Source organism: Salmo salar, chromosome ssa11 (genome assembly GCF_905237065.1).
Source record: "Salmo salar chromosome ssa11, Ssal_v3.1, whole genome shotgun sequence".
Lineage (NCBI taxonomy): Eukaryota > Metazoa > Chordata > Actinopteri > Salmoniformes > Salmonidae > Salmo > Salmo salar.
This window is the reverse complement of record NC_059452.1, coordinates 31,972,231-31,987,261: the sequence shown is the minus strand read 5'-3', so window position 1 is coordinate 31,987,261 and position 15,031 is coordinate 31,972,231. Positions and strand designations below refer to the sequence as shown.

At 44.1% G+C, this 15,031-nt stretch overlaps 1 protein-coding gene across 5 annotated transcripts in view; it reads left to right on the top strand.

The window, feature by feature from the left end:
• The window catches only part of LOC106587734 (transient receptor potential cation channel subfamily M member 7), a 94,501-nt gene that overhangs the window by 38,454 nt on the left and 41,016 nt on the right, over positions 1-15,031 (top strand). For 4 of the 5 annotated variants that reach the window (XM_045689351.1, XM_045689350.1, XM_045689349.1 and 1 more), the window contains exons 6-18: positions 192-316; positions 687-858; positions 5,033-5,201; positions 5,319-5,442; positions 6,917-6,990; positions 9,874-9,973; positions 10,627-10,761; positions 11,022-11,075; positions 11,187-11,327; positions 11,510-11,644; positions 12,361-12,638; positions 12,993-13,221; positions 13,438-13,593. In XM_045689351.1, the coding sequence (XP_045545307.1) occupies positions 192-316; positions 687-858; positions 5,033-5,201; positions 5,319-5,442; positions 6,917-6,990; positions 9,874-9,973; positions 10,627-10,761; positions 11,022-11,075; positions 11,187-11,327; positions 11,510-11,644; positions 12,361-12,638; positions 12,993-13,221; positions 13,438-13,593 (1,892 nt within the window). Of the gene's footprint in view, positions 1-191; positions 317-686; positions 859-5,032; positions 5,202-5,318; positions 5,443-6,916; positions 6,991-9,873; positions 9,974-10,626; positions 10,762-11,021; positions 11,076-11,186; positions 11,328-11,509; positions 11,645-12,360; positions 12,639-12,966; positions 13,222-13,437; positions 13,594-15,031 lie in introns of those variants that run through there. The other variant, XR_006757554.1, reaches the window with a different exon arrangement.

The following is a 15,031-nucleotide window of genomic DNA, read 5'->3' as shown; positions in this document are numbered from 1 at the left end:
TGGAGACCTAATGATAATGTTTGACTCCTTACTTAATGACAGTGTTTAACTGATTACTTAGTGGGTTAATTAACCAGACTGGTGTTTATTCTGACTGGTCCTGATAGTGACACTCAGCTACAGCAGACTGGTTGTCCAGACAACTACACTAGTCTGTGTTGATTGGTTGTATTTGAACCCCTGACCTCCAGGTGTTGCCAAACATGTGGGTGATGCGTTGAAGGAACACTGTTCTAGATCGTCAAGGAAGATCTGTACAATTGGAGTCGCTCCCTGGGGCGTCATTGAGAACCGCAATGACCTCATCGGGAGAGACGTGAGGAACAACACACACACACACACACACACACACACACACACACACACACACACACACACAAGTTTGTTTTACTATCCTTGTGGGGACCAAACAATTGATTAAAGTCCTATTTTCCTTAACCTCTAAACCTAACTCTTAAACCTAAAATAGCCTTTTTCCCTGTGGGGACCGGAGAAATGTCCTTTTCCTTGTTTTACTATCCTTGTGAGGACTTCTGGATAGTAAAACCAAAAACCCCCACACACAAACAAGCACATCACAATACTAATTTACCCAGTATTTATTTGAAGTGGTCAAAAATATCTGCTGTCCAGTCAGAGTAAAGTGTGTGTGTGTGTGTGTGTGTGTGTGTGTGTGTGTGTTCCAGGTTGTAGCCCCCTACCAGACGTTGCTGAACCCCCTGTCCAAGCTAAACGTGTTGAACAACCTCCACTCCCACTTCCTGCTGGTGGATGATGGGACGGTGGGGAAGTACGGAGCTGAGGTCGAACTGCGCCGCGAGCTGGAAAAACACATCAAACTGCAGAGGATACACGCACGTAAGAGAGAGACACACACACACACACACACACACACACACACACACGATAAACACATAAACCTGCAGCGGATACTTTAGCAATGAGAATCGTGGATTATAATGAATTACACAATTTTGGGTTGTTCTTAGGCACAGCGGGAAGCGGCGTGCCGGGAAACAACCCTTGAGTGTGTTATTCATGATGATCCACAGGTTTGAGTGTGTTATTCATGATGACCCACAGGTTTGAGTGCGTTATTCATGATGACCCACAGGTTTGAGTGCGTTATTCATGATGACCCACAGGTTTGAGTGCGTTATTCATGATGATCCACAGGTTTGAGTGCGTTATTCATGATGACCCACAGGTTTGAGTGTGTTATTCATGATGACCCACAGGTTTGAGTGTGTTATTCATGATGACCCACAGGTTTGAGTGCGTTATTCATGATGACCCACAGGTTTGAGTGCGTTATTCATGATGACCCACAGGTTTGAGTGCGTTATTCATGATGACCCACAGGTTTGAGTGCGTTATTCATGATGACCCACAGGTTTGAGTGTGTTATTCATGATGATCCACAGGTTTGAGTGCGTTATTCATGATGATCCACAGGTTTGAGTGTGTTATTCATGATGACCCACAGGTTTGAGTGCGTTATTCATGATGACCCACAGGTTTGAGTGTGTTATTCATGATGACCCACAGGTTTGAGTGTGTTATTCATGATGACCCACAGGTTTGAGTGTGTTATTCATGATGACCCACAGGTTTGAGTGCGTTATTCATGATGATCCACAGGTTTGAGTGTGTTATTCATGATGATCCACAGGTTTGAGTGCGTTATTCATGATGACCCACAGGTTTGAGTGTGTTATTCATGATGATCCACAGGTTTGAGTGTGTTATTCATGATGACCCACAGGTTTGAGTGCGTTATTCATGATGATCCACAGGTTTGAGTGCGTTATTCATGATGACCCACAGGTTTGAGTGTGTTATTCATGATGATCCACAGGTTTGAGTGTGTTATTCATGATGATCCACAGGTTTGAGTGTGTTATTCATGATGACCCACAGGTTTGAGTGCGTTATTCATGATGACCCACAGGTTTGAGTGCGTTATTCATGATGATCCACAGGTTTGAGTGTGTTATTCATGATGATCCACAGGTTTGAGTGCGTTATTCATGATGACCCACAGGTTTGAGTGCGTTATTCATGATGATCCACAGGTTTGAGTGTGTTATTCATGATGACCCACAGGTTTGAGTGTGTTATTCATGATGATCCACAGGTTTGAGTGCGTTATTCATGATGACCCACAGGTTTGAGTGTGTTATTCATGATGACCCACAGGTTTGAGTGTGTTATTCATGATGACCCACAGGTTTGAGTGCGTTATTCATGATGACCCACAGGTTTGAGTGCGTTATTCATGATGACCCACAGGTTTGAGTGTGTTATTCATGATGACCCACAGGTTTGAGTGCGTTATTCATGATGATCCACAGGTTTGAGTGTGTTATTCATGATGATCCACAGGTTTGAGTGCGTTATTCATGATGACCCACAGGTTTGAGTGCGTTATTCATGATGACCCACAGGTTTGAGTGCGTTATTCATGATGATCCACAGGTTTGAGTGTGTTATTCATGATGACCCACAGGTTTGAGTGCGTTGTTCATGATGATCCACAGGTTTGAGTGTGTTATTCATGATGACCCACAGGTTTGAGTGTGTTATTCATGATGATCCACAGGTTTGAGTGCGTTATTCATGATGACCCACAGGTTTGAGTGTGTTATTCATGATGACCCACAGGTTTGAGTGCGTTATTCATGATGACCCACAGGTTTGAGTGCGTTATTCATGATGATCCACAGGTTTGAGTGCCTTATTGCTTTTAGAAAATGATTACTAACATATTTTCATAGAACAAAAAAATGAGTAAATTCATTTTATTCATCTTTCCCCCCAACGATAATGTCTGGACAAACCCCAGTTGTGTGTTCTATTTATGTGGTTGCTTACCAAATGCACAGTTAAAAAATAAAAAAAATTTATTGGCACGTTAGCTAGCCTAGTGGAACCGGTCGTCCGTTCTAATTGATAGAGGTTACGATGCAGGCTAGCAATTTTTCCTTTTCTAGCTAAGCAACTGAAGCTAACACAATCACACCTAGCAGCTGGAATGACAGCAAACTAGTTACATTTTTGTTTGTTTTACTTTTGTTTCTATTGCCATTTGTTTGGATATATCCATAATAATAATGCTGAAGCATGAACAGGGCCGGCCCGCCCATTAGGCAGGATTAGGTGGTTGCCTAGGGCGGCAGATTGACGAGGGCGGCATTTTATGAGCTAAACTGACCAAGACGCACCTCCAACAACACACAGCGCCTCACATAATTCTGCCCAAAAACAATGAAAACGTATCTCGCCCAATGGCATATGGGCTATTTAGGTGAGTGCTGATGCCATGATAAGGAGTGCCCACTTTGCCAAAGTAAGGGTTGCAAAATATTTAGCTCCAACGACACTCAAGTCACCCAACTTTAATCATGTAGCCTATAGTAGAAAGAGTAGTAACCTGTGGTTTTTCTGTTGCCTACAGACTGGAGACCATATTTATGACAATGTTATGAGACGGACACTTTTTTTTTACATCAAGCATGTCTCTTTGACCAAATAGCCCTATGAAATAAAAATGCAATTCGATATCCTAAAACCAGGATGGGTTCAAATAAAAAGGACAATATGGAATGAAATGAGGATACTCACGACTGCTGTCTGGGAGTTTCACTCCGTGGGCTAAATTGTCATGAATCAATTGTAGGCCTATTTGTCAATTTTTTTACAAGCTGATCATAGCAAAGAAGAACATACTTCTGCATTTCCCGCTGTGTAAACACATGGATTCTCACTGAAAATGGGCTCGTAACTCCTGATAATCTTGGTTATCTCATATGCAGATCTTAAATAGACAAAATGATTAGTCTTAAGCCTTGGTCAGGGATCAGGATTAGGCTAATAAAACCAATGCAACTACCTGTTTTACAAACGGTAGTACATGGATGGGCATTCATAAAATTGCATTGTGGGCCGTCACTGTAGGCTACACTATTCTAGTTTTCTGGGATAGGAGGAGGGTGGTTGTTTTTTCTCGCCTAGGGCGGCAGAATGGCCCGGACTGGGCCTGCATGACTTCACCTGGCTCAGAGAAGCTGTCTGTCTCGTCCAGACACGTTCATTCTCATTTTGCATGCTGAAGGTTGCATTCCAACATTGTTGCAGAGATCGGAGGCAGACTGCAGGGTTTAGACAAACCCCCACTGTTGCAAACCAAATGCTAGGCTAGAAACATGGGGAAATAATGTCAAGATGCAGTTTCCGGTAGAGAGAAGGTTTTGGAATTGCCTGGCTGGGCTGTGGGACAGAGAATGCGCAGTGATAATTCAAATAGCACTGTTAACAAGCATTACCTGTGGATTATCGTAAATAACTAACGACTATCAACCAATTAGCATCCAGGATCCAAACGTAACGTTTTAATATTATTATTTCCGCCGCAGGCATCTTCTCTGTGGCTGTGTGTTGAGAGTACTTTGACACCTGAAGGCAATGTCTAAGAATAATGGTCAAGTACAAAATTATTGTCACCCTTGATAAAGATAAGCAAAATAAGTCTATCAGTCAGTGTCTACCCTAGTTGTTGTATCTCCCCTGGCCTTTCTGTCTCTGTGTGGTGCTTCTAAGTGCCAGTGTGTGACAGAGGCAGTTACCAGAGACCAGCTATTATCTCAGTAACCTTAGATCCCCTATTATTAAAATAGCCTAGGCAGACACCCATACAGTATGTACACCCACTGTTATTATGGTGTGGCAGTCTGCTGACCTGCTGAAACACCCTCTCAAAATGGAGCTTTAAGACCTGTTAACTGTCTCTCTGTTAACCCTTTACTGCTTTTCTGTTGTCATCACAAACAGAGACCAATAGAATACAGCATCTAGATGAACATAGTGTTGATATTTGAGATGTTTCCAATGTTCTTTACAGCATATTTAGTGATCTTCTGGCTTTCTATCTCTCTCTCTCTCTCGCTCGCTCTGTCTCGCTCTGTCTCTCTCTCTCTCTCTCTCGCTCTCTCTCTCTCTCTCTCTCTCGCTCTGTCTTTCTCCCTCCCCCCAGGAATTGGTCAGGGTGTTCCTGTGGTAGCGTTGATATTTGAGGGGGGTCCCAACGTAATTCTGACGGTGTTGGAGTACCTTCAGGAGACTGTCCCCGTGGTGGTCTGTGAGGGGACTGGGCGTGCCGCTGACATACTGGCCTACGTCCACAAACAGACTGAAGAGGGGGGGTGAGAAACACGTTCTTTTAACAGATTGCACCACATATAATGGGGTTCCACAGGGTTCTGTGCTAGGACCGTTACTTAGAGGAATGATCCTGGATGTCACTTCCTTTAACCCTTCAGGGGTCTACCTGACGGTGTGGAGACGGAAATCATCGCTACGATCAAAAAGACGTTCAACTTCAGCCACAGCGATGCTATGCACCTCTTCCAGACCCTTATGGAATGTATGAAGAGCAAAGAACTGGTAAACACATGGTTAACTCACAGTTAATACATGGAAATCTATTCCACATCAGGTAACTGATGCAAGCAGTAGAACCAGATTTAAAAAACAGATAAAAATACATCTTATGGAACAGCGGGGACTGTGAAGACACACACACGCACGCACACAGGCACAGACACACATATACATAAGACACACATGTACACATGGATGTTGATTTGTAAATATGTGATAGTGAAGTAGTGGACTAAATGTATTGGGTAAAGTGTTCTGAAATGTAATATTTCAAATTGTATATAACTGCCGTAATGTTGCTGGACCCCAGGATGAGTAGCTGCTGCCTTGGCAACAGATAATGGGGATCCTTAACAAATACAAATACTGAATGAATTTTAAGAGAAAGCTGAATCCTACAATGCGTACTGTGTCGTCTGTTTATAGTCTGATTACCGTAATTTCCGGACTATTAAGCGCACCTGAATATAAGCCGCACCCACTGAATAATTGTTTTTTAAATATTTTGAACATAAATAAGCCGCACATGTCTATAAGCCGCAGGTGCTTACCGGTACATTGAAACAAATGAACTTTACACAGGCTTTAACGAAACACGGCTTGTAACAAAAATAAATAGGCTTTAACGAAACACGGCTTGTAACAAAAATAAATAGGCTTTAACGAAACACGGCTTGTAACAAAAATAAATAGGCTTTAACGAAACACGGCTTGTAACAAAAATAAATAGGCTTTAACGAAACACGGCTTGTAACAAAAATAAATAGGCTTTAACGAAACACGGCTTGTAACAAAAATAAATAGGCTTTAACGAAACACGGCTTGTAACAAAAATAAATAGGCTTTAACGAAACACGGCTTGTAACAAAAAATGTAAAATTAGCAGTAAGCTTTAGTTGTCTTTTTGCACTGAGTCAATTCCTCACGCTGCTGTTTCCAACGTCTTATCATCGACTCATTAAGACCAAGCTCCCGTGCAGCAGCTCTATTTCCTTTTCCAACAGCCAGATCAATCGCCTTCAATTTGAAAGCTGCATCATATGCATTTCTCCGTGTCTTTGCCATGATGAGGGTGACAAAATGACTACCGTAATCAGAATGATGGGAAGTTTGAGAGCGCTCGATTTAATCTAAACAGTAAACAAAAAAGTTGTTTGACCTTAACCCGTTCAGCAATTTCATTGGTATAATGAAAGCTTCATGCTGCCAAAAAACTGAGCACGTCACAGAATGTGTTTTTTTGGGGGGAAAAAATTGAAAGCGGGAAAAATCCATATATTAGCCGCATCGTTGTTTAAGCCACGAGGTTCAAAGCCTGGGAAAAAAGTTGCGGCTTATAGTCCGGAATTTACGGTAATATAAAGATATGGATGATACTGATAACGCTTATCGTTTTTCATAAATACCAGAACGTATTGCATTACTTTAGATTTTTTTAGTGACCATGTGGGTTTTCTCTCCTTCCTCTGAACGACAGATCACTGTGTTTCATATCGGCTCTGAGGACCACCAGGATATCGATGTGGCCATACTGAGGGCATTACTGAAAGGGTGTGTGTGATGGGTAACTTCATCTCAGTGTCCTGCTGTTTGACTGACAGAAGATCTGTTTCCATGACTCCTCTCTGACCTCTGACCTCCTAGAGGAAGGGAGAGGGCAAATGAAAAGATCATAATAATAAAACAGAAGGGCGAGACAGTGGGTTGTGTAGCCAAAGTTTTCACTTATGTTTTCATTTTGAAACTGATACTATAGATATGTTTTGAGAAGTCAACGCTCTCCTCGCCGTCTCTCTCTCCCTCTCCTCCCTCCCTGTCTGTCTCTCTCCCTGTCTGTCTCTCTCCCTGTCTGTCTCTCTCCCTGTCTGTCTCTGTCTCCCTGTCTCTCTCTCTCTCTCTGTCTGTCTCTCTCTCCTCCCTGTCTGTCTCTCTCTCCTCCCTGTCTGTCTCTCTCTCCTCCCTGTCTGTCTCTCTCTCCTCCCTGTCTGTCTCTCTCTCCTCCCTGTCTGTCTCTCTCTCCTCCCTGTCTGTCTCTCTCTCCTCCCTCCTGTCTGTCTCTCTCTCCTCCCTCCTGTCTGTCTCTCTCTCCTCCCTCCTGTCTGTCTGTCTCTCCTCCCTCCTCCCTGTCTGTCTCTCTCGCTCTCTCACTTGCTCTCTTTTGGGGTTTCCCTGTGGGTCTCAGAGGGGCTTATTGCTAGATACTTCGAGACCCCATTCTCACAACACACAAATCTGTCCTCTTCTCACTTTTCTCCGTTCTGTTCTATCCAATCTAAGACAGAGGACAAGAGAGAGCTCTGAAAGGATAGGTATTCACATGAACTAGTCTGTCCCTGTGTATTCAGTAGTTATGTGTGTAGGTCTCTATCAGTGGTCTTCTGTCATTGAATAAGAAGTTCAGACAAAGGCAGGAATGTGTTCAAAGTCCGCCCTGCGCAGCTTGTCTACCAGCTATGTAGATGGTGTTTGATCCTGTAGTAGAGGAACCAGTCCAGTCCGTGAAGAGTTCAGGACATTCTGACTGAGCCTAATAGATGCCCAGCCAGCAGGAAAATATAAGCCTGTCAAACCAGCATTAGTCTTGGTCAACCAGTAACACATCCTCAATAGAAGGCCTCAATAGCTCATTAGACCCTAAAGGATACATACACAAGCATATGGAAATACCTTTAAAATAGCTGTCCAGTGATTCCAGATTTCAGTGAAATATGACCTATAATTAATTGTATGTATGTTAAAAAGCAGCTTGTCTGTGTTTGAATGGTGTGGGCTTACAGCAACAACAGAATGGTGTGGGCTTACAGCAACAACAGAATGGTTTGGGTGTAAATGGCTGATTTAGCCACATCAGCCAAGGAGCCATCTCGGTGATAATGAGAAGTGTCCTATGAGGAAATATGAGACGTGTCCTATGAGGAAATATGAGACGTGTCCGCTATGAGGAAATGGCAAGCATTTTTGAAACGGTCTGTTTGAGATGGGGTATTTTAAGTGTTTATTTTTTATTTTTTTCCTGTAATTTATGCTTTGGTCACATGAGTATAGGAAGAGTATAAGTCAACAACATGATTTGGGTTTGAGTTAACAGATTATGAGCTGTTAAATGTGAGATTTTCTTTGGACAGTTACTTTCAGATTTCCTCCATAAACATATCAGATGAACCGTAAGGTTACAGAGACGTTTGTAAATATGGAAATGTCCCGATTTACATCCTGAAAATACGACTTGAACTTTAAACTTTACCAAAAGGAAATCCTGTAGGAAATTCTCTCTCTATGGTAGTTGTGTTTGACTGTGTATTAGTATGCACTATTATTTAATTTTTAATAAGGTACACAAAACGGGGAAAACATAGACAGAGAAACAAGTGACAAGGCCGAACAAGACAAAGTTCCCATCCCACACCCACCCACAGGACTTCCCCAACCCAAAGTTAGATTAGTGGTTCACAATAGCAGTCTTTTTAGAGTCATATGTTGATGAAAGAGCAAATATGTTTTTAATTCGCCCCATGCACGAGTCCTACAGATATTTCCATGTTTATAATGTCCGTGAATGATAGCAGACATGTCTGCTTAAAGAATGAGGAGCCTGCTGACATGAGGCTATAATAATTTGGTCTGCTGTTAAGCCAGCCAAATGTGTCTCTGTTTGACAGGTCTAAAGTAGTGTCATCATTTAACAATAAAATAGATGGGCAACATTGTACATTTCTACCCATTATGTCACAAAGACCGGATGAAACACAAGTCCAGAAATGTAAAACCCCTGGGCACTCCCAAACCATGTGCCAGGAGTCCCCTGAGGGGGGATTGTTCAGCTTTCATCCACTAGAATACTAACTTGGTGTGGAACTCTGACTTCATGCATGGGTTTATATGGATGATTAGAGTGTACATTGGATCCCATGTTAGGATATGGTTCTGTGTAAAACAGTAGTGGGGATTAGTATGATAATTCATCTGTATTATTCTGTATGGTTGTTTCTGTATTGTCCTCCGACCTAGCCCTGTTCTCTAAATCCTGCTGCTAAGTCAACAGGAAACACAGAATTAATCTGGCTTTGCCTAGCAATTAGTGTGTGTGTGTGTGTGTGTGTGTGTGTGTGTGTGTGTGTGTGTGTGTGTGTGTGTGTGTGTGCTTACGCTGCTGCTACTCTGTTTATTATATATCCTGATTACCTAGTCTCTTCTAACCCTATGTACATACTACAAACTACCTCGTAACCCTGCACATTGACTCAGTACTGGTACTCCTCGTATATAGCCTTAATGTATTTGTTACTATTTCCTTTTTATTTAGCAAATATTTGTCTTTTTAACTCTGCATTGTTGGGAACGGGCTCGTAAGTAAGCATTTTCCTGTAAAGTCTACACCTGTTGTATTTGGCGCATGTGACCAATAACATGTGATTTGTGTGCTGCTCCTCCAGGCACCAATGAGTCTGCGTTTGACCAGCTGGTTCTGACTCTGGCCTGGGACCGGGTGGACATCGCTAAGAACCATGTGTTTGTCTACGGACAGCAGCTACTGGTACGTCTATCTGTGTGTGGCTGGCTGGCTGGCTCTCTTTGTCTCTGTCTCTGGCTGGCTGGCTGGCTCTCTCTGTTTATGTGGATGGCTGGCTCTCTTTGTCTCTGGATGGCTGGCTCTCTCTGTTTCTGGCTGGCTGGCTCTCTCTGTTTATGTGGATGGCTGGCTCTCTTTGTCTCTGGATGGCTGGCTCTCTCTGTTTCTGGCTGGCTGGCTCTCTCTGTTTATGTGGATGGCTGGCTCTCTTTGTCTCTGGATGGCTGGCTCTCTTTGTCTCTGGCTGGCTGGCTCTCTCTGTTTATGTGGCTGGCTGGCTCTCTCTGTCTATGTGGCTGGCTGGTTGGCTCTCTGTCTGTGTGGCTGGCTGTCTGTCAAGACTGCATCTGTTATGAATGTGCTGTTCATCAGTATCAGCCTAAATGGAAAAAATGTAATTTAAAACCCAAATATCTCCTAAGCTAGCCTCTCCAGAGTCAGTGGTCCTATATGACCCAAGAGACAGGCTACAGGAAGGCTGCCAGTAGCCTGTTTATTTTGACTAATCTGAACTGGTCTGGTGTATTTATTCAGGATATAGAAACGTCCAGTCACTTGTTAGTGCAGTTAATGTTGGATCCTTGTTGAGGTGTGTGTGTGTGTGTGTGTGTGTGCAGGTGGGTTCGTTGGAGCAGGCCATGCTGGATGCCTTAGTGATGGACCGTGTGGAGTTTGTGAAGCTCCTGATTGAGAATGGAGTTAGCATGCACAGGTTCCTTACCATCACACGGCTGGAGGAGCTATACAACACGGTAAACACACACACACACACACACACACACACACACACACACACACACACACACACACACACACACGGCTCACCAATTTCACACACATACATGTAATGATGCTCCACAGGGCTCTATGCTGGTACCATTACTGTTCTCATCACACGTGCAACCTCTCAAATCTAACGTTTGATTCGTATTCTGTCAATCATTTCTAAACGGTCTGTTTATCCATGGTCCTGCTGGGCATCGTGTTTTTATCTGTGTCTCTTCTGTTCCAGAAACAGTCCCCTACCAATCCCACGCTCTTCAACCTCGTAAGGGATGTCAAACAGGTACATCTTTGACTTCTTGTCAACCATTGATTGTCAGTCTGAATGAATTTGAACAATAGTAATTGATGGTGTTGTTGATTAGTATGGCTCACTATGACTAACTGTTTCCAGGGTAATCTCCCCCCTAACTACAAGATGACCTTAATTGACATTGGCCTGGTGATAGAGTTCCTGATGGGCGGGACTTACAGGTGCAACTACACCAGGAAACGCTTCAGGATTATCTACAACAATCTCCATGGCAACAGCAGGGTAAGGGTTAACGGTTAGTGTTAAGGGTTGAAGATTAAAGGTTAAAACATAAGTTCGCTTCAGGGTCAAGGGTTAAACTCATTGTTCACACAGGTTATTTTGACCTTCTGCTTTCACTGATTGATTCACTTAGAGAAGAGTTTACTTTCAGCATTACTCCCTTTTTCTCTGTCTCTCTCCAGAGATCAGGTCGCCACTCTGCAGGGCCTGGGTCCCACCTGAGGAAGAGCCAAGAGTCGTTCAGTATCCAGGCCGACAAGAAGGAGAAGACCAGGCACGACCACTTCATCAAGACTGCACAGCCATACAAACCCAAGGTACACGCACAACATGGACAGTCATATCTGAGAACACACTGTGACTTGTGTGATGGCAAGAAACAGCCTGTCCACTGATGACCTTGTGGAAATCTATACCAATGTAATCCGACCATGCCTGGAGTATGCCAGTGTGTTGCTGGTAGGCTGCACAAAGATGCAGCAAGTTGCGCTGGATAGGGTACAGGAAAGGACAAGCAAGATAATAACCAAAACAGAGACATCCCACTGACCTTTCCACCACTACAGCCATGGAGAGAGCAAGCAGCAGTAAGACTGGTCACTGACATGCACCAACCTGACCAGCGTCTACAGGATCTCCTACCACAGAGAAGGGGAGAGTACTGGCAGAGTCCTCCGCAACCAGAACCAACTGTCCGGCATCAACGCAAGGAAAAATAGGCAGAAAAATTCTACCATTGACATCTGCCATCAGACTTTTTAATGACAAAATGTGACACTTTAAACTGTAATTTCTTGTGAGAGGATTTTTCTTGAATATCATGTTTTGAAGTATTGTTTGAATGTAACTGTGCATTCTGCATTACTCTTGTTGACTGCGAGCATGAATGAAATAAATCAATCAAATCAATACAAACCCAAGGTGTACACACACACACACACACACACACACAATCAGCCATACAAACCCACAGAACTGAGCCATCAGATTACATTCAAATCCCCCTCTTGACACCCACCCCTCTCCCTCTTAGTTGGAGTCGGCGACAGACCAGTCCAAGAAAAAAGCCAAGGAGGAGATAGTTGACATCGACGACCCGGAGACACGCCGGTTTCCGTACCCGTTCAATGAGCTGCTGATGTGGGCCGTCCTGATGAATAGGCAGAAGATGTCTCTGTTCTTCTGGCAGCATGGGGAGGAAAGCATGGCCAAGGCCCTGGTGGCCTGTAAACTCTGTCGCTCCATGGGCTATGAAGCCAAGAAGAGTGACGTGGTCGACGACACCTCCCAGGAACTCAAGGACTACTCCAAGTATGACACATTACACACCAAATAACTAGGACACTTCAATCCTCACTAATACTCAAGACTACTATAATATGTGACAGATGACATACTAATACTTTAAGTACTCTAAGTATGATGCATTACTATTAGTAGTCACTAATACTCAAGGCTACCTGAAGTATGAGTATGACTGAGTATTAGTATGTAATGTATCAGACTATTTTTGTGAGTGAAGTGACAATGAGGAGCTGTGTTGCGGTGACTGATGATGTTCATGATGGTGTTTTCAGTGAGTTTGATACTGTGGTATGTGTGTGTCATGTTCAGAGGGATGATGTCTGGAGTAATGTAGGTTTGATGATGATTATTATTTCATAGTGAATTTGGCACCCTAGCAGTGGACCTCCTGGAGCAGTCGTTCAGACAGGATGAAACCATGGCGATGAAACTGCTGACCTACGAACTGAAGAACTGGAGTAACAGCACCTGTCTGAAGCTGGCCGTGTCGTCACGGTTACGACCCTTCGTGGCTCACACCTGTACCCAGCTGCTGCTGTCAGACATGTGGATGGGACGACTCAACATGAGGAAGAACTCCTGGTACAAGGTGACACTGCCCAGCAATGCAGTGTATATACATGCACGCACGCACGAGCACGCACGCAATAGTGTTCCACAGGGCTCTGTGCTTGGATGGTTATTATATATGTATTATGTTTTTCCAGGTGATTCTCATTATCCTGGTCCCTCCTGAATAAACATATACAATAAATACATTTCAAAACTAAATATAATATTAATATAATAATGTACATATCTCTAGGTGATCCTCAGTATCCTGGTGCCTCCTGCCATCCTCCTGTTGGAGTACAAGACAAAGGCAGAGATGTCCCACATCCCTCAGAGTCAGGACGCTCATCAGATGACCATGGAGGACAGCGAACACAACTTCCATAACACCACCGACAACATACAGATGGTCAGAATCAATATGACAGAGTTCATCTCATCTGTTATCTTAGTTTATGTTGTATTTTCTTATCTTACTGTGTCTGTTCTGGCAAGTACACTGGTGCTACTGGTATTCTGATGATCCTGGGGTTTAGCTATGAGGGGTAGCTATGATGGTCCTGGGATTTAGCTATGAGGGGTAGCTATGAGGGTCCTGGGATTTAGCTATGAGGGGTAGCTATAAGGGTCCTGGGGTTTAGCTATGAGGGGTAGCTATAAGGGTCCTGGGGTTTAGCTATGAGGGGTAGCTATGATGGTCCTGGGGTTTAGCTATGAGGGGTAGCTATGATGGTCCTGGGGTTTAGCTATGAAGGGTAGCTATGATGGTCCTGGGGTTTAGCTATGATGGTCCTGGGATTTAGCTATGATGGTCCTGGGGTTTAGCTATGAGGGGAAGCTATGAGGGTCCTGGGGTTTAGCTATGAGGGGTAGCTATGATGGTCCTGGGGTTTAGCTATGAGGGGTAGCTATGAGGGTCCTGGGGTTTAGCTATGAAGGGTAGCTATGATGGTCCTGGGGTTTAGCTATGAAGGGTAGCTATGATGGTCCTGGGGTTTAGCTATGAGGGGAAGCTATGAGGGTCCCGGGGTTTAGCTATGAAGGGTAGCTGTGATGGTCCTGGGGTTTAGCTATGAAGGGTAGCTATGATGGTCCTGGGGTTTAGCTATGAAGGGTAGCTATGATGGTCCTGGGGTTTAGCTATGAAGGGTAGCTATGATGGTCCTGGGGTTTAGCTATGAAGGGTAGCTATGATGGTCCTGGGGTTTAGCTATGAGGGGTAGCTATGAGGGTCCTGGGATTTAGCTATGAGGGGTAGCTATAAGGGTCCTGGGGTTTAGCTATGAGGGGTAGCTATAAGGGTCCTGGGGTTTAGCTATGAGGGGTAGCTATGATGGTCCTGGGGTTTAGCTATGAGGGGTAGCTATGATGGTCCTGGGATTTAGCTATGAGGGGTAGCTATGAGGGTCCTGGGATTTAGCTATGAGGGGTAGCTATAAGGGTCCTGGGGTTTAGCTATGAGGGGTAGCTATAAGGGTCCTGGGGTTTAGCTATGAGGGGTAGCTATAAGGGTCCTGGGATTTAGCTATGAGGGGTAGCTATAAGGGTCCTGGGGTTTAGCTATGAGGGGTAGCTATAAGGGTCCTGGGGTTTAGCTATGAGGGGTAGCTATGATGGTCCTGGGGTTTAGCTATGAGGGGTAGCTATGATGGTCCTGGGGTTTAGCTATGAAGGGTAGCTATGATGGTCCTGGGGTTTAGCTATGATGGTCCTGGGATTTAGCTATGATGGTCCTGGGGTTTAGCTATGAGGGGAAGCTATGAGGGTCCTGGGGTTTAGCTATGAGGGGTAGCTATGATGGTCCTGGGGTTTAGCTATGAGGGGTAGCTATGAGGGTCCTGGGGTTT